General features: G+C 41.4%; 1 protein-coding gene across 2 annotated transcripts in view; it reads right to left on the minus strand.

The window, feature by feature from the left end:
- Positions 1 to 21,352, minus strand: part of DLG2 (discs large MAGUK scaffold protein 2) — a 581,213-nt gene that overhangs the window by 447,551 nt on the left and 112,310 nt on the right. For both annotated transcript variants that reach the window (XM_026651698.2, XM_026651699.2), the window contains exon 4: positions 7,009 to 7,133. In XM_026651698.2, the coding sequence (XP_026507483.1) occupies positions 7,009 to 7,133 (125 nt within the window). The remainder of the gene's footprint in view (positions 1 to 7,008; positions 7,134 to 21,352) is intronic.

Consider the following 21,352-nt stretch of genomic DNA (forward strand, 5'->3'; position numbering starts at 1 on the left):
GGCACTCAGATACTATGGTGATGAGCATGGTATAAAAACCTATACAGAATAAAACAGAACAGTGACTGAGGCACTGTAGTTCACAAAGTGTGTTCTCTCTATTCTTATGCTTTGATCAATTATACAGATTAAGCATGGCCATGAGCCCCAGTTCATTTGGAAACTCTCTCAGCTCGTTACTGAAAAACTTGTATATTACTTGTAATAACTCTACATTGCTCCCAAATACTTGTCTAGTCATTGAACAAACTATCGCCCAGTGGTGAATCCAATATTGAAAATGGACATTACATCCAATGAAGTGGGCTGTAGCCCACGAAAGCTTATGCTCAAATAAATTTGTTAATCTCTAAGGTGCCACAAGTACTCCTGTTCTTATTACTAAAAAGCTTACTCTATGACCATGCTGCAGAAGGAGGTGTTAAATTTCATGCTTTTAATTCAATTTAAGTCTTCAAGCTTTGATCACAATGGATCAGTTCCAGCCTTTCCCCTGGTCTATTTCAAGTCAAATACAAGCACATGTTAAGATAACTTTCCAATTGGATATAATTCTTTCCCTGTAACAGTTTTGTATTTCTCTTTTTTATTATTAAATATATTTGCATGAAAACTGGGTCTTAATTTCTTCAGAGTTCCCCTTTCTTCTACTGCTTATCCATAGGTAAAATTATAATCCTCCAACACACACCAGTGGTTTGCTTAAGTAGTATACAGAGAACACAGACATTGTTTTCTTAAACCCTTTGCTATTTGACACCCAGCTGAGCCGAAGGGGGCACAAGACTAGAAGTCAGGGGGACGTGGGTTCTGTTCCCAGGTCTACCACTGATTTGCTCTCTGACGTTGGTAAGTTATTTCAGTTCTTGTTTCCTGTCTTTCCCCACCCATCTATATAATGATGTTTTCCCACAGCAAAGTGCTTTAAGATCTAGGGAAGAAAACCAGTCTGGCTACATTTTATTAAGATTCCACAGCAACTCAACATAGATAGAAGTCTTTGATGATCCCCTAACCTAGCTCCCCTGCACAGGCAGCAGTTATAACACATCTGTCAGAGCTCCATATATATATACAGCACTCAGCTGCCGCGGGGGGAAGAATGCAGGTGGAGGGGGTGGGGAAATGTGGCTATGGCACCTGGCAGCACACCGAAAGGGCATACTGTAGGAAGTATATGCTAATTTTTTTTTTCAAAAGACATACCAGCATCCATTGGACCTCACCTGGAATGCACCTCTAGGTATCACCACTTCCTTCTCTCCAACTCTGTCCCACTACCAACCTAGTACAGCTCAGGCTCTAATTACAACCCAAACCATTTAAATTATCTAATCCATATTCCTTCAAATAAACTCATGTTGAGTTGTGTAGTACTGCTAACAGTCAGCATTCAAAAATCATGAATAAGGCCCCCAAAATCATGAGACTAGCTTAAAAAAAGTACGAGTTTTTAAAATAATACATTTGGGGTTCTCCTGTTTGCTTTCTGGGTTTTGACCTTTTATATGGTTCACATTTTCAAGCTTTTCTTGGCAAACATGAGGGCTAGAATATTCTCTTCTCTCTTAAATGAGAGCTGAGATTCTCATGTAGCGAAATCACCCCTGCAGCTGGGGTTTTAAGAAATACATCAAATAGCACAAGACTGGCAATAAAATTGTGGGAGTTGGCAACAATGAGCAGAAGGGTGTTTTTATTTTAGATCAGTTTTGATCCATCACTACTGAAAACAAATTTACGCTTTATCTTTGGTTCATATGTATTTTATTACTGTCAAAAGAGTTCTCAACTCCTATTCTGTACAGCTCAGCCACAATGGGGGGTGGGGAGTGGGCTTAGCTCAATTTATGATTTACCCTAATTAACTGCTTTTCAGTATTCCTTTTCTAAGGCCTTTGCTAATTAACTCATGTCAATGCACTGGGTTGCTGGGTCTGTAATCTGGTCACCACAGTTTTCACATAGAACAATGAGTTTGTTAAATATAGATTGCTTGTGTAAAGCAGGAATCTCAATTACCATAGACTGAGTGAGTCATTAAAAAGATCTGTAGTAAATTAAGCTCATTTTTTCATCCAGGCAACCAAATTGACTGCAGTATTTTTTTTTCTTTCTGACAAAAGAACATAAGGGGAAAAGAAAAGGTCACTCAACCATAAATTATTGAAAATTCTATTTCTTCAAGTGCACAGTCTAAACTCAGGACTTCTGTAGTAATATTGCAATGAAGTATTTGCCTTGTATGTGTAACACTGCTATCTACTGGATGGAAGAAGAACTTCACTGGTCAGGACCTGTGCTTCTCAAGCAGAATGTTCTGTTCCTGTGGTTTCCATGAAGTTCTGAGGGGCCACAATGCACAGTACAGTGGCAATAATTAAGTGTTAGATTGCTCTGTTGTTTTTTTTTACAATATTTATAAAAGTATAATAAGGTCATAAGAATACAATTCAACCTGAAATTAACAAGTTAATATCTGAAATTCCCCATCTATCAAAGACAATATAAATAACTGAGGTCTTTTCTCTCTGGACATTGTTAAAAACTCCATGTCTTTCATAAGATTAGGTGTTCATCCCAATGCCCTTAGGCAAAATATCCTCTGCACCAGAGGCTGCACACTGGTTTTGCCCTGCTTGGCTGCTACCCTCAACTCCAGAGACGGCTACATTTCAGTGGTGGTGTATGAAAAAATAGTAGCTGTAAAATATTTGGGATTTTCCTGGGGAAAAAGAACTATGTACATTGATTATTCTATTAAAATGAATATAATATAAAATGGCTGTTTATTTTTAAAAGACATGTTTCCGTTGGGATAAGGGCGCTGGGGTAGTACAAAGCTAAACTGAGCATTGTACACTGTCATTAAAATTGTGTCCCAGTATAAAAAAAAATCAGTCACCTTGGGCCCAATCCTGCAAACAGTTACATTTGTACTTAATTTTACATACACAGATAGTCCCACTGAAGTCCATAGGACTAATCACATACATAAAGGTAAACAAGATTTGGAGAAGTTTGCAGGATCATTTGCTGTAAATTGGAGGTCACTTTCAAAATCCCACCACCAGGTGGCCTTTATTCAAATCAATCAGAACAAAATTGCTTCCACTTTAAAAAAAATGCAGTGCAAGTGACTTTTGGGGTTTAAGAACAGATAGCAAATTGAGCTCCCTATTCACACAATCAAATCTGCTATATAATCTAAAGTATCTGCAGGCAGAATCTGAGGTAGATATGGACACAAGGCAAATATTTCATTCTCTATCCATGATCACAAACTCCTATTCAGAGAGTTCTAAATTGTTTTTCTGTTGGGTACTTGGCACATGGCCATCATTGTTGGCTGCATGTTGTTTTTGTTTTGTTCCTGCAGAGAGGGTGCAATTGATAAACACACTGCTGTGTAAAATGTCAATACCAAAAAGGACAGGAGACGACCCTGGGACAACTCATCCCTTCAATGACATATCAGTAATGGTCACAGACATTCCAGAAAGTCCAAGTTACAGTGAGATTACTGCTACAGTTCAGACAGGAAAACAGAATTATGCCTCAAAAGGGCAGGAGGATTCTGAGGACAGAACAAAAAGGCTGCCCAGCAAATCTTTAATGAAGTAACTCTTAGGTCTTCATACAAGATGGACAGAATCTGCATCATTCACTAGCACTATAATGTTGAGCAGAGTAGAGGAATATGAACAGCAGGTGATAAATCAGGGATCCCCTTACACAAGTAAAAGCAACAGTTCAAATTCTAAGTGGTAGTATGAAAACTAGAGCTGTGGAATAAAAGAAATGTTCTCACCTCCACTCCCTCCCCGAAAACCTGGAGAACATGGAGTTTGTGTGAAAACAAATCTCTGGCATTCTGCCCAGATTTGTGCAGTTAAAAACTAGCTTCTTCATGTCAAGTTTCTCTGCCACTTCACTATACAAAAATTAAATTATAACAAACTATATTAAAAACAAGACAAGATAATGGTGCAGTATGCGTGAGAGAGCCAGGAAGGTGAATACAAATGATTATAGATTATGAAATTATAAAAGAGTTTGTTGGGAAATGACGTGGGAAACAACCAAGGAGCTCTGGGCAACTTGTTGAGATGGACAGAAGTCTAATTAGGAGGCTATGGAGGAGCCTTGAAAAATCTGTATCAGCATTCCTACTCTATGTTCCTCTAAAACTGCTCAGGTTTTCACAGATTTTACATAAAGCTGATTTCAATAGAAATTCTTTCCTCCTCCTTCCAAACCACAGAAGCCTAGATAAATATGTGCAAGCCTCAAAAATCATTCTCAGTTAGGAAGGACAGAGTTTTATTGAAAGCATTATACTTGCCTGCCCTTCAGATTAAATTTCAACTACAGTTGCATCTAGCTAATTTACTCTAATGATGGTAGACCCATTGTGAATGATTGAAGCTTCCAAATTAGTGAGAAACACAACACCAATTGCACTTTTATCATTTATTTTTAAAACTATAGTTCAATTTGAAGTATTTATTTCACAACATACTAGTAAATATTATGTAGTATATTTTGTAAAAAAAATTTAAGTCTTACTAACAGGATAACTCACAATATTGCTAGTATTAAACCTTTGCTGAGCTGCAGAGAAAAACTGCCAATTTTGTTTTTAATATGGATTAGAGCTGCATTAGTATACTATGTTTTGTGAATTTAACATGTCTCCAAGTATTTTACAACACAGCAATTATAAGAAATCATGTGTTGAGTCCATGGTTGTTAATTAGCGAAGCAGTGAGTTACTAAATACTTGTTTTCATATGATAATTTATTTAAAGCAAAACTTTAGTGAATCTGTTCATTACAATGGTTTAAAAAGCTAAAACAGTCTGTTAAAATAGTTAAATATCTTCACTAGTAGATCTGTTTGGAAATTCAACAGCTAATATATAAATTCTGTTTGGATATCTTACTATTTCTAGGGAGGTAGTGTCTAAAAGTGAAGGCCCCAATCATGCTAGGCACTATAACAAATATCTTGAGTGCCTATTATCATGATATCCAAGTGCCAATGTCTGCTTATGCTCCCATCTGTTCCTTATACCCACTCATTGTCTACGGTCTTACATGTAACTTGTAAGCTCTTCAGGGCCAGAACTGTCTATATTATGTTTGTGCAATGCCTAGCACAATGGCCCCATAGCGCTACCATAATACAAACAATTAACAAGAAGAAGCAGTAATAGTGCCAAACAGAGCTACTTATATAACACAAGAAATATCCAGAAGTTGCTTGAAACACTCCACCTTCCCATGATTCTATTTTTTTATTAGTAGGAAAAGGCTTTGGCAAAAAGTTGAATCTTACCATATGTTTTGAATGTAGTGTGGTTTAGGGTCATTTGATCTCCTTTGGCAAGGAATTCTTACAACTCAGACCCTACCACTCAGAACACTATAGCTACACAGCCTAAGAATTTTATCCTGGGCCTCTCCACCTACATTTTCCCTCTGGTGCATCAGAAGTCTTAAGGCAGTGGTTCGCCATCTTTCCGGACTACTATACCCCTTTCAAGAGTCTGATTTGCCTTGCATTCCCCCAAAATTTCACCTCACTTAAAAACTATTTGCTTTCTTACAACATCAGACATAAAAATACAAAAGTGTCACAGCACATTATTACTAAAAAATTGCTGACTTTCCTATTTTTACCATATAATTATAAAATAAATTGACTGGAATATAAATATTGTACTCTAATTTCAGAGTACAATATATAGAGCAGCATAGAACAAGTCATTGCCTGTAGGAAATTTTAGTTTGTACTGACTTCGCTAGTGCTTTTTATGTAGCCTGTTGTAAAACTCGTCAGATATCTAAATGAGTTGATGTACACCCTGGAAGACCTCTGCATACCCCCAACGGGGTAAGCATACCCCTGGTTGAGAACGGGATATCTACACTGCAATTAAACACCCATGGCTGGTCTGTGCCAGCTGATTCGGGCTGGCAGGGCTTGGGCTGCGGGGCTGTTTAATTGCAATGTAGACTTCTGAGCTCAGGCTCTAGGACCCTGCAAAGTGGAAGGGTCCCAGAGCTTGGGCTGTAGCCCAAGCCCAGAAATCTATACTGCAATTAAACAGCCCCGCAACCTGATCCCCACAAGCCCAAGTCTGCAGGCATTGGCCACAGACAGGTTTTGAATTGCAATGTAGACATACGATGAGTGGCTGGCAGATGGTGAGGCATTCATGGAGATAACTGAACACCTAGCATGCTAAGGGCCTTGCAGATTAGAACTAGGACTTTGAATTCAGTCCATAAATGAATGGGAAGCACAAGCACTGGGATGGCGTGTTCATTTTGTCCGTTGTTGCTTAAAGAGGGGCACTGCCATATGTTGCTGCTTCCAGGTGGCTGCAGCGTTCAACCCAAGAGCAACAGCAATAAGCTAGCCTGGAGGTGGCAACAGAATAGATCACTGTGGTTAGGTCCTCATCTGAGAAGAAAGGCCATCTGAAGATGGAAGAAAACATATCTCACCGCTGCAGCCAAGGAACGGTAAGGGGTCCCCAAAGGGGAGTGTGAAGGGTAGCTGCAGGCAGTTCGTTGTGGATCCTTAATTCAGTGCTGCCCAGCTATGACAAGTCAGGGCTGTACAGGGAAAGACTTAACCTACGCCGCTGGAATAAGGTTCCTCCAGTGTGTACGTGTAGGGATTAGGCGTGGCAGAGCTCCACACTGGTATGCCCCTGTCCTGCCCACTCTTAAGCCAGGTGGGATGGCTGATGCAGAGAAAGAGGCAGAGCTACCTCTGACAGCTTTAGACCAGCAGGGAATTCCCCTGCACAGAGGCAATTCTTCAGTAGCCTTCTCTGGCCACTTTATGCTGCTTGTGCAGGCATATCAAAGGGGAGAATTCAGCCCCATGTGTCTATGTCTTCTGTGAAACACCTAGCACACATTGGAGCATTATAAAATAATTAATAATGGTACATTTAGTTTCCAAACGCATGTAATGTAGTAAGTTTTTACCTGAGTCTTCCATCCTCTGCTGCAGCTCCTCCTGGTATAATCTTAGTAATAAATATCCCAGGATCGTCCCCAATATGAGGGTTGTCTGTTCCTCCGGCAATACTGAACCCCAGGCCAGAATTACCCTGGGAAAAGAAAAACAAAAAACTTATCAGCTGCTAGAATTCCTCAGAACTTAGCTGCTGTGTTTGAGCATTGTCTCCTTGCTTCTCAACGGTGTCTTTTTTACTTAGCACTGCCATACTTCCAGGTGTATATGACTCAGCCAGAAAAAATTCACTGTCAGCTAAAACAAGGCAGGCTAGAAAAGTACACAAAGAGTTCCCAAAGTCAATGGAAAAACTCACGTAGACTTCCGCAGAAGATCAAGCCTAAATGTAATAGTTTAAACATAAAATTTTCAAAGGTGCCTAAGAGACTTCAGAGACCAAGACCCAGTGACTTTCAATGAGATTTACGCTCCTACACCAGTTAGGAGTCTTTGAAAATGTTACCCTGAACGCTTTAATTTCCAGTAAAAAAGCTTAAGAAACAACAGCATCACTACATAAACTGGAACTCTGAATAAAATGGTGGATGCCCAATGCACCTCAGGGTGTAGGAGGAGAAAAAAAAAGTTAAAATATATTATTATTTTCTGCTGAAAAGCAACTACTACTCATATCCACATGATTTTTTAAATGAGCAAATTTTGGCATACACATTTTCTGCATATATGAAAAAGCAAATAATTCATTTGGAGTAGCCATCAGAATGTATCAGGTAAACAATCCTTTATTATTACATGTATCTATACTTGCACACACACCCACTACTTAGTGTGCCAACCTCCTCTCACACTATACACATGCCAGCAATTTTAGAACCTCTTTTAGAATTATGTACCGATTGTTATTGTTTTCAAGTTTAAAATAGTTGTGGTCATCATAGACATTCTTTTGAAGAGCAATAATATATAACCCTGTGCCCTTTTAGCCTCCCCTCATCTGAGGAATCCAAGTAACTTTACAAACATGAATTCAGGCTTACAACAGCCCTATGAGCTACTGCAGATAAATGTACAGTTTGTTCACCAAGTGGATGGGGTAAAATATGTTCAATATGCTTATTTTAAACCCCTTTCTGATTTATTCTGCCTAGTAGACTTCTGGGGTTTGTTATCGCCAGTGCTGCTTGTAGACACAGATAACTGGCTGCTTCAATCTGAGTGAGGAGAGAGAACTGCTCATCGAACCCACCCAAAACTCTATTTCTGTTATCACATCTCAGTTCCTTCTCCTTAAAATGCATTTCAGTTAGGAGGTCAGGAATGAGGTGCACTGGCAGAGCTTTGTGGGGAAGCTTATACATCACTTGTGTACAACATGTCAAGCTCTAGCCAGTGCTATCAGTGTTTCACAGTCATGAACAGGACAGTTATCAATTATTATTTCTTAAGAGATTTGAATGCAATCTGCAGGCCCAGTGTAAATATGTGGTCCTGAATAATTTTTCAATATTGGACTAAATAATAGACAAAAAGGATTTAGGGATATACATATTGTAATGCTATTCGGCTAGCTGTAATATTGGAAATGGCACAGCACTGAAACATTTTACAGATATTCCACAAGGGGTTACTAAGCCTTTCTAAAATGTCATGATAAACCTATGATTTAGCCTTTTATCCATGAGGATCAGGTCTAGCTCATTTTACTTTCCATATATTTTATAATATGCCTGGTCACACAATGCAGTCAACACGGGCTCCCCCTTTGATAATACTTCAAGAATACTTTCCCTAAGAGTTTTCCTAATAACATACTGTCAGTGAATGTTCTAATGAATCTTCAAAGTAAAGATTTCATGGAGATCACAGAGGGCCCGTAGACCACTCACTTTTGAAATATGGCCACTCCAGTTTAGATGCAGCATCACCGCAGGTGCCTTAAAGCACTGCTAAAACAGAAAGTAAGCTTTGCTTTTCTGTCAAGTGTCAGGTCTAATTTTTAAGAAGAGCTCAGCATCTGCGGCATCCCGTGGTTCTTAATAGATTTAATCTTAGTCCCTAAAACCTATTCTCAAGTAAAAAGAAAGTGGGCTTGTCAAGGAAGCATGAGAAAGGAATTTTTAGCTGGATATGCAGCACAAGTGGATACAGTATAAGGTAACACCATGCTTGAAGAGCTTTTTTAAAATAATAAAGCTTGCTTGTTATATGGGGTATGCCTAGCTGTCACAGCTCCTCACCAAAGGTTTATTGAAATTCTCATCAGGAAATTATTTTGAAAAGGTTTCACACTTTCGGTGCACTCTCCCTCCCGCCCCTCCCTTTCCCATCTCAGCCACATTAACTCCTCAGCAATAATAACCATAACAACGCTCACTGTAAGTAATGATATGGTAAACTGCTGCAGGCTTTCCAAGTGAATCACTGCCAGCCCCTGACATTTATCCATAGATGTATGTCAGCTGTATTGCAAGCCTATTCTGATTCTGCCCCTTGGGGTAACCTTTGAAAAGAATAGGGCAGCACCCCTTGCTGGCACTTTCAGACACAGAAAATTGCTAGTAATTAATCTGGTCACAATCCTTGACCTGATCAACAGGATCTGCAAGCTGTCACACTAGCTTGCTCAATCTCTATATACGTTCCTACACAAGAAAGTAAATAGGGAAGGACAAGTGGCCTAGCACAGTAATTTCTTCTTTGTGGTTCTCAAATGAATACTGTAATCTGTGTTGCCAACCTAGAGAGAAATTCTCTCTCTGCACAGGATCTCGCCCATTTCTACCAAGAGAAAACTGACAAAATATGACATGACCTTCTCCCTCCCCTCAGCTTGCCTTCCCTTTTCCTTCTATAACTCTCTCCTTCACCCTAGTCTGATGCAAAAGTTTCTCATCTGCTCTCCTCCTCTAACCCCTCAACTTCTCCCAATTATTGCATCCCATCTCCTGATCTCTGTCATGCCCACTCCCCTCCCCCACCCTTACATCTCACTCTCCTCTTTCTCTTTCCCTTCATGATACAAACATGCTTTAGTCTCTCCCATCTGAAAAAAAAAACAACACCTCCCTTCATCCCACTTGCCTCTCCAACTACTTACTGTCCCATCTCCTTTTCATCTCTAAACTCATTGAACAAGCTGTTTACAATCACTGTTCATAGCGCCTCCCCTCCAATTCCACCCCAGACCCTCTCCAGTACATCTTCCACCCCTGGAATTTCAGTGAAATCACTCTTGTCAAAGTCTCTAATGACCTCTTTCTAGCCAAAGTTCAGAACCAATACTCCATTTTCATCCTCCTTGACCCGTACACTGTCAACCAAGTGCCTCTTTCTGAAATCTTGTCCTCCCTTGGCTTCCGTGACTCTGTCTTCTCCTGGTTTTCCTCCTATTGCTATAATTGTTCCTTTAGCATGGCCTTTGGAGGATCCTCCTCCTCCCCTCCTCCAGCTTTCTGTGGAGGTTCATCAGGGTTCTGCCCTGGTTCCGTCTCTTCTCATTCTACACTTTACATGCTGGTAATCTCATCTGCAAATACAAATTCAACTACCATCTTTATGAGGACAACTCACAGATTTAGCTCTCTACTCCAGACCTGTCTCCTTCTGTCCAAATTAAAATCTCATCTTGTTTCTCTGACATCTCCTTGTGGATGTGTAGTTGCCAGCTCAAGCTCAACAAGACTAAAACAGAGCTTCTAATCTTTCTCCTTCCTGCTACCTTCTTTCTTTGTCACTGTGGACTCCACCCCCATTCTATCTGTCATTAAGGCCTGTAACCTCAGTGTCATCTTCAGCATGGACCTCTCTCTACATCCTCACATCCAGGCTATAGCTAACTGTTACCAATTCTTTCTGCATAATCTCTCTTTCCTGTCCATCCACATAGGTAAAACTCTCATCCAGGCTCTCAACACCTCACATCTCAATTACAACAATATCCTTTTCTCTGGCCTTGACAAATGCAATCTTGCCCCTCTCAGATCCACTCAGAATGTTGCTAAAAAGATAGTTTTCCTAATTCATCACTTTGCCCATGTCACTCCTCTCTTTGCATCCCTCTACTGGCTCCCCCTTCCCTATCACGTGAAACATAAGTTAATGGTCTTCATTTTCAAGATCCTTCATAGTCTATCCCCACCCTGCATATTTTCTCTTATTCGCTATTGAGGTGTTGCCCATTTTTTAAATTTTCAAACAATCCCTTATTTCCCCCCATGTTGCCCCTCACACTTCAAAAGGAGCTCCCCATAAGCATCTGCAGAGCTACCTCATTATCCTCCTTCAAACTCACCTGTGCTGTGATGCCTATAAAAAACTTGACAACTGTTAAGCTGCTGGTGTGCTGACATCACAACCTATCATGTGGGCCATATCGTCTCATTGTTTCCTTGTACTCCCCCCCATCTACCTGTCTAAATCCATCTGTTGCCTCGTCTTACACTTAGATTCTTCTTGATTTGTACAGAACAATCTTTGGTTTTTTGTCTTTTTGTTCTGGATTTTTACAGCACCTACCACAGTTGGGTCCTAGTCTATGACAGGCACTCCTAGGCAAGATAAATAATACATATGCGTTAGCAGGATCTTGAACAGCTAACAAATTATTTATAAATTGTTGGCCAATAATACACCACACCTTAATAAACCTGTAGTGTATCTTTACAGAAGACTAGTTATTTCTAAAACTTTCTCAATTAAATAACAATGCCCACATACGAAATAACAATGCCCAAGCAAAGAATGCCCATATGCCAATTTTAATAGGGAACTATCTGAACTCAACTGGAGGGTTAAATCTTTTAATTGTTTCTCAGGTATCAGGCACTCAAAAATGTGAAAAAGCAAGGCGGCGGGAGAAATAATCTAAGAAATCCTCTAGGTCTTATTCTCCTCATCTCAGACACTAAAGGTACATATACACTGCACACTCTTTATGGTGGCGTGTAGAGTACATACCCTGCACACTCCACTAGTACAGCTGTAAATAGCAGTGTAGATGGTGAGGTACTGCTTAGGTGAGTAGAGTAAAGACATGCCTGAACCCCTAGGGTATTTACCTTACATGGTTCTCTACACTCCCAAGCAGTGCTACCCTCATCTCCCCCTGCCTCCCCACTGGTGGACTTCCCCTGCTGCAGGGAAAGGCTCCAGCAGCAGGAAAAGGTTCTGCCAGGAGAGAGGCAGCAGGGAAAAGCTATACACCACAGTGTTGACACAGCCCGGTTTTTGTTGCAGTGTATAGCTACATATACCCTACCCACCACTGCCAGTGGTGTGTAGTATAGACATAGCCTAAGACAAAAGAAAAAATACATGCACACCTACTGCCTGAGAGAAATATGCATGTATTGCATGCAGGATCTTTAAACAAATCAGGCACTAGCTAAAATTATGGACTTTTAATTAAGATTAACTTTAACCCTTGTGATTTTATTTTCTAAGTCTAGCTAAAACAGACTAGAACTCTTACACTCCCAGTTCCTCTGCATCTTTATCCTAGCCATTTTTTACCCTATTTTCCACCTTTATATTTGTAAGCCTGACATAAATTAAACCTCTTCTTCTAAGTCCACTGTTACACTAATTACACAAGCCCTTCTTCCATTATTTTTATCACATATACCAGTTTAGGACCCAATTCTATAAATACTTTGGGTAGGTGAGTAGCTTTACTCACATGTATACAGTGGGGTTTGTTGAAAAATTTCCATCAAAACTGCTTGTCGATGGAAAAATTGGGATTTTGACAAAATGCGTCTTTTCATGAAATTATCTATTTTCTGTGGACATTTTCAACTTTTTGTTGAAAAACTGAACACATAAATCCCCACAGTTATTTGGATTTAATTCATGATTCAGGGCAGTTCAAATGTTTCATGCCCACATCGTCCTCCACCGGCCAACTTCCTCAACTAGACTAAGTTTCCCATGGTACATGCCGTGGCTCATCAAGAAGGCAAATTAAAGTGCCTCATGGGAGATGCAGTCCAGCAAGGGAGCAAGGCCCATAGAGAAGAATGGAGGCCCGAGGCTCCTGAACTATAACTCACATGAGACATCCCAGCAGCATTTTCAAATTGAGATCTTTGATTTTGAAACTGAAATGTTCAGCTGAAAATTTTCAGTTTTCATTTTTTACCCCCAAATTCAAATTTTTCTGCATGATAAACAAAAATTCTGACCAGTTTTAGACCAGGCCTATTGACTTCAATGGGACTATTCTTGTGAATGAATATATATGTCTTTAAGACCTTAATCCTGATGACTCCTTTTATGTCCCAAAAATTCGTACCTGTCCTAAAATATTGACAGCTGTCTTAACACTTTCCATTTGTCCAAATGCTCAGTTATTACTATTTGATTCCTGGCCCTTACTATAAAAAGGTTTCAGATGGAATTCGCACCTATGATATTTATTTGCTAATTTTCCCACTTCTTTATCCCAAGACTCAGAAACCTTCCCTTAAATTATATATACACCACACACTAATGGGAGCTACACTGTACTGTTTCAACAAACATTCACATTAGGACTTTCCCTCTTCTAACAAATACTAAAAGACAATATTTAGAATGGGTATAAGATGGTAGGAAGATTCAGAAGCCAGGGGAAGGGGAAAAAACCTCCAAGCATTAGTCGTTTTAAGGCCCTTTCCTCAGGGCTTGTTTTATTATCCACAAAAAGATCACACAACAAAAGCAAATCAACCAAAAAACTCTTGGCAATAATTCCCAGAGACTTTCCCTTCTTTAGCCAGCTGAGAGGGGAGACACCATATCCTTCCTCTTAGTTACCCTTTTACCCAGTTTTCACTTTATTTTATATTCTTCTATGAGCAGCCATGTAAGAGGCCGGAACCCCTTTATAGGCTGCAGCCTTGTCACAGTGGGATTTTCCAAAGCGCTCAGCCCTAGATTAACTCTGTTCCCATTGAAGTCAATGTTGAGCACTTCTGATGTTATTTTTCGAGTGCTCAAGCTGTACAACATAGAATGGAAGACACCGTCCATGCCCCAAGAAGTTTACAGTCTAACTATCATCCTTGCTGTTTCCTCATTTCTCCAGTATAGATAACTAGCTAAAAGCTTTTACAATCCACTTTTGTTACTGTGTCCCATTTAGTTACATTTTCTGGTTGAGAGCTCCTTATTTCTGGGAATGGAGCCTGAATCTCTGTGGTATCAAGCCATTCAGTGTTTATCGGAATAACAAGATAATAAAGCCAGCAGAAAGGACCACAGCTCAATGGAACTGCACATTGGGGTGGAGTCAGCTTCTCTCCAGGCAAGGGCCAGAAATTTTGTATTTTACAGCACCAAATAGGTATTTCGCACATTCTTAGCAGCTCACTACAGAAGCTCTCCAGTTTGTTTATTAAAGTTTTATTCTTCTCTCATTCACTGGTTTGATATTTAATGAACCCCAAGATCATTACAGTTCCTTGGCCATCTCCCATTCTAACACTAACCTGTTTTAACCCTGCTTAGTATGTGTACGACGATGGGATCACAGATGCAAATCATTCCTGCAGATGAGTTTTGAATATATATATATCCTCCCATATACACCATTTTCCTTTTATTATGTTTTGCTCAGAGCTCAAGTTTCAAAAACCTGAACAAAGCTGCCTCCTTTTCCTCTAATTCAGAGAACAAAATTATTTGCATATTTATCAGTAGGCTGTTGAAGTCTTTTGTACTTTCAACTCTACTCAAGAGTAACATAATTCATGAAATTCTCACTACTCCCACGTCAGCTGGCGGGTTCCCCAGAGTTGGAGTTTTGAGACTCTGTAGTTATATTATTATGCTCCATATGGTGCATATTTCCATCTGTCACTGTGCCATTTGTTGTTTTCAAGCCCCTTATCAGATTCAGAACATTCACTACGTAACCACAATTCACAAGACTACAAGCACTTTAATGATTCTTCTCACTTGCTACCTATAGAGGGAGCTTGAACTCCCAACCCTGTTTGGGGGAAGTGCATGACTCCAGCAGGGAGATTTTTAAAATAGCATGAGGGATTGTTTTTCTTTATTACACATGTAAAAAATGAGAATGTAAACAGCATGTCTAAAAGAATGAACTAAGCCAGCCACCAAAATAAAGCAATCCTTCAGAATGGGGCAAAATGCCAGTTCACTCACAGTCAGGTTCTGGCAGTATCCAGACCAGTCTATGCAAGAGAACTGCCTTCAGATCTGGTTTCCAAGCCCAAACCAGAAGTTCCCAGCACATTTTAGTAGCTTTTATAGTTGCAGAAATCACATAATTCCCCCTTTTAAAAGGGGCTTCACCTTTTATTTCTACTTATACAATGCAGAAGAAAAGGAATAACAAAGAAAAAATGCTTGGACTGTAAGGCTTCAGAGAATGGATGTTGCTAGTTAAGAATACCCCCGTCAACAAGAACAGTACCACCATCCCTCTACCTCCCCCACTCCACAGTCACTGTTCTAAGATGTGACAACCAAATATGGCTGTTTTCCACCTCAATATGCCTCCCAGTCTCCTGCTAGGTACTTGCATCCTCCAGGTTACTTTCTGCCTGAGAAAATAATATCCATTCTGTCTCTTGCAGAAAAATAAGAACAGGGGAAAAAATGCTACAAAACACACTGGCTAATGTTTAATTAGAAAGAAAGGAAGATGGAAGGAAATGTTAGAAAAGGACACAGCAAAACACAGATTAATGTTCTTCGGAAAGGGGGGCGGGGGAAGCATTCTCCTCTCCATTAAGTCTTCTTAGCACCTTGGGAAAAGAAAAGTTAGAGCTCATAACAATCTCTCCCTATAGATAGACATGTTTGTGCCACTCAGGATCTGCACTGGATTTTTCCATTTGGACCCAAGGGCCTTCACAATTCCTATGACTACACTACCAAGTATGAGGAAAACAGATCAAGGTAGGGGAAGCAGCCACCTAGCCACACCATATCTGGACATATCTGACCATGAAAATACTTTCACAAGGATTGGAGGAACAGTGCTGGTCAGTCCATAGATCTGTACTGGCTACATCTGAAAGCTTAATATTACTTTTGTTAAAGAGTTCACAATGCTGTTACCTGCAAAAGCTGAAGAGGTTGATGTATACCATGGTGCTTGTATCTGGGTCACAATGTCATGGGTTTAAAGTTACCTACATGGCACACCAGAACTCAGGGCAGATTGGCAGAGACCCTGGGGGATTTTCACCTTCTTCTGCAGCATGGGGCATTAGTCACTTACAGGTTTAAACTAGTGTAAACGGGTGAATTCTCTGTAACTTTAGGTCTTTAAACCATGATTTCAGGACTTCAGTAACTCAGCCAGAGGTTAGGGGTCTATTACAGGAGTGGGTGGGTGAAGTTCTGTGGCCTGCAATGTGCAGGAGGTCAGACTAAGATGATCATGATGGTCCCTTCTGACCTTAAAGTCTATGAGTCTGAGGACAGTGGCAAAACACCCACAAGCTTCAATATAATCATGATTTCATCCATAATCATACCCTGTGCCAACACTTCAGTGCAAAGAGGGAAAGCTCCATTGATACAATATACTTTCCATACAAAAGACAATCTTTCTTTAATTCCTTTCTGCCAGAATCTCATAGCTATACCAACTAGGGTGACCAGATGTCCCGATTTTATAGGGACAGTCCCGATTTTTGGGTCTTTTTCTTATATAGGCTCCTATTACTCCCCACCCCCTGTCCTGATTTTTCACATTTGCTGTCTGGTCACCCTAATACCAACAAAAGATGAACATCCAATGGAGTTTTTAAAAGGGTATAAGAGAGAACTCTACAATCTACTCAATTAATCTAGTTCTGAAGTTCCAGACTGACACACAGGCTGAGTGCATAATGGGTTTGCCAGTATAGACTCTGCACAATTACTAACTCATTGCTCTGAAAAAGCACTTAGGGGAATTTGAGGCACCTGGAGTATGAAAGGTGCTATATAAACCCAAGTTCTAGTTGTATAAGGCAAAACATAGGCTTTTATTGTTCTTTCCCATTTGACTTTCACATCTACAACAAAAATAACAAATATGTACAAGCTCATCCTTCTCTTTTGATGAAACTGCATTTCCTAAGAATTTCCAACGTACATATATTTAATATTTTTAAACTCCATGAGAGCCCATGCACTGCTTCCACTGGAAAGTAAATATGATCAACCAGCTGGATTAGAATTCAGAGGTGTATCGTTCTGTTATAAGGCATTGCACAGTCCCTTCCCTCAGAGTTTTTACTCAATCTTGCTCCAAAACCAGAGGAAATCAAGGGGTGGAACTATCTGCACAGTTGCTATTTCCATAGTCACAATGCATTCACTTCCTTCTTCCCAAAGGGGATCTTTGGAGCAACTAGTCTAAATGTAAACAGAGCTGGGGGTGGGGGGTGGGGTGGGGAGAGTGAATGCATTTGAAAGACCCTTGGGATCTTTAAGTTCAAACACAAAATCCTAAAGGAAGATGACTGAATATTCCTGCTATTACATTTATGTAGTTTGCCATCATCCTGTTTGTCTAGCTGCTCAGCATGCAGAACTTGGTAGAACAGGTAGTCTATGAAATTCTCTAGCACCTTACATTTCACTATGAATTAGCTGAGGCTCCCACAATATTTATTTTTATTTTTTATCTGAAACAAGGTGTATGAAATTTTTCTCCACAACAATTATGCTCAGCAGTGCATCTACTCTCAATAACACCTAGACAGTAAATGAAATGCATTTGTTAGTGACCATACTGTCTTTTGTAAATACATATCAGAACCTCTTGATTTTTCCTGTCTTTGAGCCAACCCTACATTTTTGCTATTAATACATTTTAATTTAAAAGCCCATTTTGTTTCACTTATATAGGAGACCCAACTGTGATAAAGGAAAGTTTTCAAACTCTGTTGTCAGTCTATGAGAAAGAGAAGTTGGGTTCATTAGCATTAGGGTGACCAGATGTCCCAATTTTATAGGGACAGTCCTGATATTTGGAACTTTTTCTTATATAGGTGCCAATTACCCCCCACTTCCTGTCCCGATTTTTCACACTTACTATCTGGTCACCCTAACTAGCATTGAAAATGCAGCTTCAAATGTTATATAGCTATTTTACATTATATTTAAATCATTTTACACAGGAATTCCCCCAACAAAAGATATCCAGTCTATCACATGTACGTTTGCAAATAAGTGCATGAAGTTTTCATAATGTGGCTCCCATGAAATTCAACTACAGAATACTTTGAAATCAGGCAAAATGATTTTGTTACATTACAAATATATGAGCCAACTACATTAACCACCACTCTTATAACTGTCTGCAGTGATTCTAGGAGGGTGGGAGCAGGGCTCCAGGCAAAAAAGCCTCCCGCCGCCCCCCCCCCCCCCCCAGTGCGGCAGGGGAGGGCGCCAAGCCCGGCCGCGGGCCGCTCTCCCTGACCGGCCGGAGCGCCGGGGGGAGGGCGGTGAGCCCGCCGCGGCTCCGCTGGCTGCCGGAGCCCTGGGAGGAGGGTGGAGAGCCCAGCCGGGGCTCCGCTCTCCCCGGCAGCCAGAGTGCTGGGAGGAGGGTGGAGAGCCTGGCCGGGGCTCCGCTCTCCCCGGCGGCCAGAGCGCCGGGAGGAGGGCGGCGAGCCCGCTGCGGCTCCGCTCTCCCCGGCGGCCGGAGCGCCGCGGGGAGGGCGGCGAGCCCAGTCGCGGCCCCGCTCTCCCCGGCGGCCAGAGTGCCGGGGAGGGCGGCGAGCCCGCTGCGGCTCCACTCTCCCCAGCGGCCAGAGCGCCGCGCCGCCCCCCTCCAGGTGCCGCCCCAAGCACAAGCTTGGTGGGCTGGTGCCTGGAGCCGGCCCTGGGTGGGAGCGAAAGTAGGGGAGGGCTCTTCAGCCTGGCCAATCTCAAGTGAAAAATATTACCTAATAGATGCCTTGCCTGCCCTACTGTACATCTAGGCATAGTAGAATTCCTTTTTGTTTGTTTTTTATCATTTTGATGGATAATATAGATGTTAATTTTTCACCATTTTTTCGATTTGCATTTTCACAAAATAATGGGCTTTAAACATTTTTTATTTTTCTCCATATAAATTTTTAACACTTGCAGGAAGTTGGGGGGAAGAGGCAATTCAATTACAGTAGGCATGGAGATTCAAACAGTTAAAGCTTTGTAACCCTTAAAACACAATTGCCAACATCACATATCAAAATATACAAATATCCTAAAATCAAATTCTCAAGCAGCATTTTTCTTACTTTGCCTATCTGTAAATTTTGATTATCGATGGAAATATTTTTGTTTAAGAGGAATAACAGAGACTTGGTGGGGTAACTCACATGACCGTAGCACTGTTATGGATGGGTATAAACTGTTCAGGAAGGACAGGCAGGGGAGAAAAGGTGGGGGAGTTGCACTGTATGTAAGAGAGCAGTATGATTGCTCAGAGCTCCAGTATGAAACTGGAGAAAAGCCTGTTGAGAATCTTTGTGTTAAGTTTAGAGGCGAGAGCAACAAGAGTGATGTCGTGATGGCCGTCCGCTATAGACCACCAGACCAGGAGGATGTAAGTTTCCTTTTTGTGTTTAAGCTCACTAAAGATTTCTCTGTTAAGCTAAGTTGGTCACCTGCGATATTTGCTATTCTTTCAGTACTTCGGGTTGATTTGTTGCTGCACTCTCAATAAGGCTTCTTTAAAATACAGCCAGCTCTCTTGGACTCCTTTCCCCTTCATATTAGCCTCCCTGCGGGAGTCAAAGTCTGCTTTTCTGAATTCCAGGGTCTGTATTCTGCTGCTCTCCTTTCTTCCTTTTGTCAGGATCCTGAACTCATTGCTGCCCATGTTTCCACCCACCTCTACTTTCCCTACCAATTCTTCTCTGTTTGTGAGCAGCAGGTGAAGAGGAGCATGGCCCCTAGTTGGTTCCTCCAGCACTTGCACCATGTAGTTGTCCCCAACATTCTCCAAAAACTTCCTGGATTGTCTGTGCACTGCTGTATTGCCCTCCCAGCAGATGTCAGGGTGATTGAAGTCCCCCATGAGAACCAGGGCCTTTGATCTGGAAACTTGTGTTAGTTGTCCAAAGAAAGCCTCGTCTACCTCATCCTCCTGGTTTGGTAGTCTATAGCAGACGCCCATCATGACATCACTCTTGTTGCTCTTGCCTCTAAACTTAACACAAAGACGCTCAACAGGCTTTTCTCCAGTTTCATCCGAGGGTGCTGAGGGAGTTGGCTGATGTGACTGCAGAGCCATTGGCCATTACCTTTGAAAACTTGTGGCAATCAGGGGAGATCCCAGACGATTGGATAAAGGCAAATATAGTGCCCGTCTTTAAAAAGGGGAAGAAGAAGAATCCGGGGAACTACAGACTGGTCAGCCTCACCTCAGTCCCTGGAAAAATCATGGAGCAGATCCTCAAGGAATCCATTTTGAAGCACTTGGAGGAGAGGAAGGTAATCAAGAACAGCAAACATGGATTCACCACAGGCAAGTCATTCCTGACCAACCTGATTGCCTTCTATGATGAGAGAACTAGCTCTGTGGATATGTGGAAAGCAGTGGATGTGATACATCTTGAGTTTAGCAAAGTTTTTGATACTGTCTCCCACAGCAAGCAAGTTAAAAAAGTATGGATTGGATGAATGGACTATACGGTGGATAGAAAGCTGGCTACATCGTCGGGCTCAACAGATAGTGATCAACGGCTCAATATCTAGTTGGCAGACGGTATCAAGCGGAGTGTCCCAAGGGTCGGTCCTGGGGCCAGTTTTGTTCAACATCTTTGGTAATGATCTGGATGATGGAATGGATTGCACCCTCAGCAAGTTTGCAGATGACACTAAGCTGGGGTGGGAGGTAGATATGCTGGAGGGTAGGGATAGAGTCCGAGTGACCTAGACAAACTGGAGGATTGGGCCAAAAAGAAATTTCATGAGGTCCAACAAGGACAAGTGCAGAGTCCTGCATGTAGGACAGAAGAATCCCATGCACCGCTACAGGCTGGGGACTGATTAGCTAAGCGGACCTTCTGCTGAAAAGGACCTAGGGGTTACAGTGGATGAGAAGCTGGATATGGGTCAACAGTGTGCCCTTGTTGCCAAGAAGGCTAATGGCATATTGGGCTGCATTAGTAGGGGCATTGGTAGCAGATCGAGGGAAGTGATTATTCCCCTCACTCCACACCTGGAGTACTGTGTCCAGTTTGGGGCCCCCCACTACAGAAAGGATGTGGACAAATTGGAGCGAGTCCAGCGGAGGGCAACGAAAATGATTAGGGGGCTGGGGCACATGACTTATGAGGAGAGCTGAGGGAACTGGGCTTATTTAGTCTGCAGAAGAGAAGAGTGAGGGGGGGATTTGATAGCAGCCTTCAA

Source organism: Terrapene carolina, unplaced genomic scaffold (genome assembly GCF_002925995.2).
Source record: "Terrapene carolina triunguis isolate 2854851 unplaced genomic scaffold, T_m_triunguis-2.0 Scaffold97, whole genome shotgun sequence".
NCBI lineage: Eukaryota > Metazoa > Chordata > Testudines > Emydidae > Terrapene > Terrapene triunguis.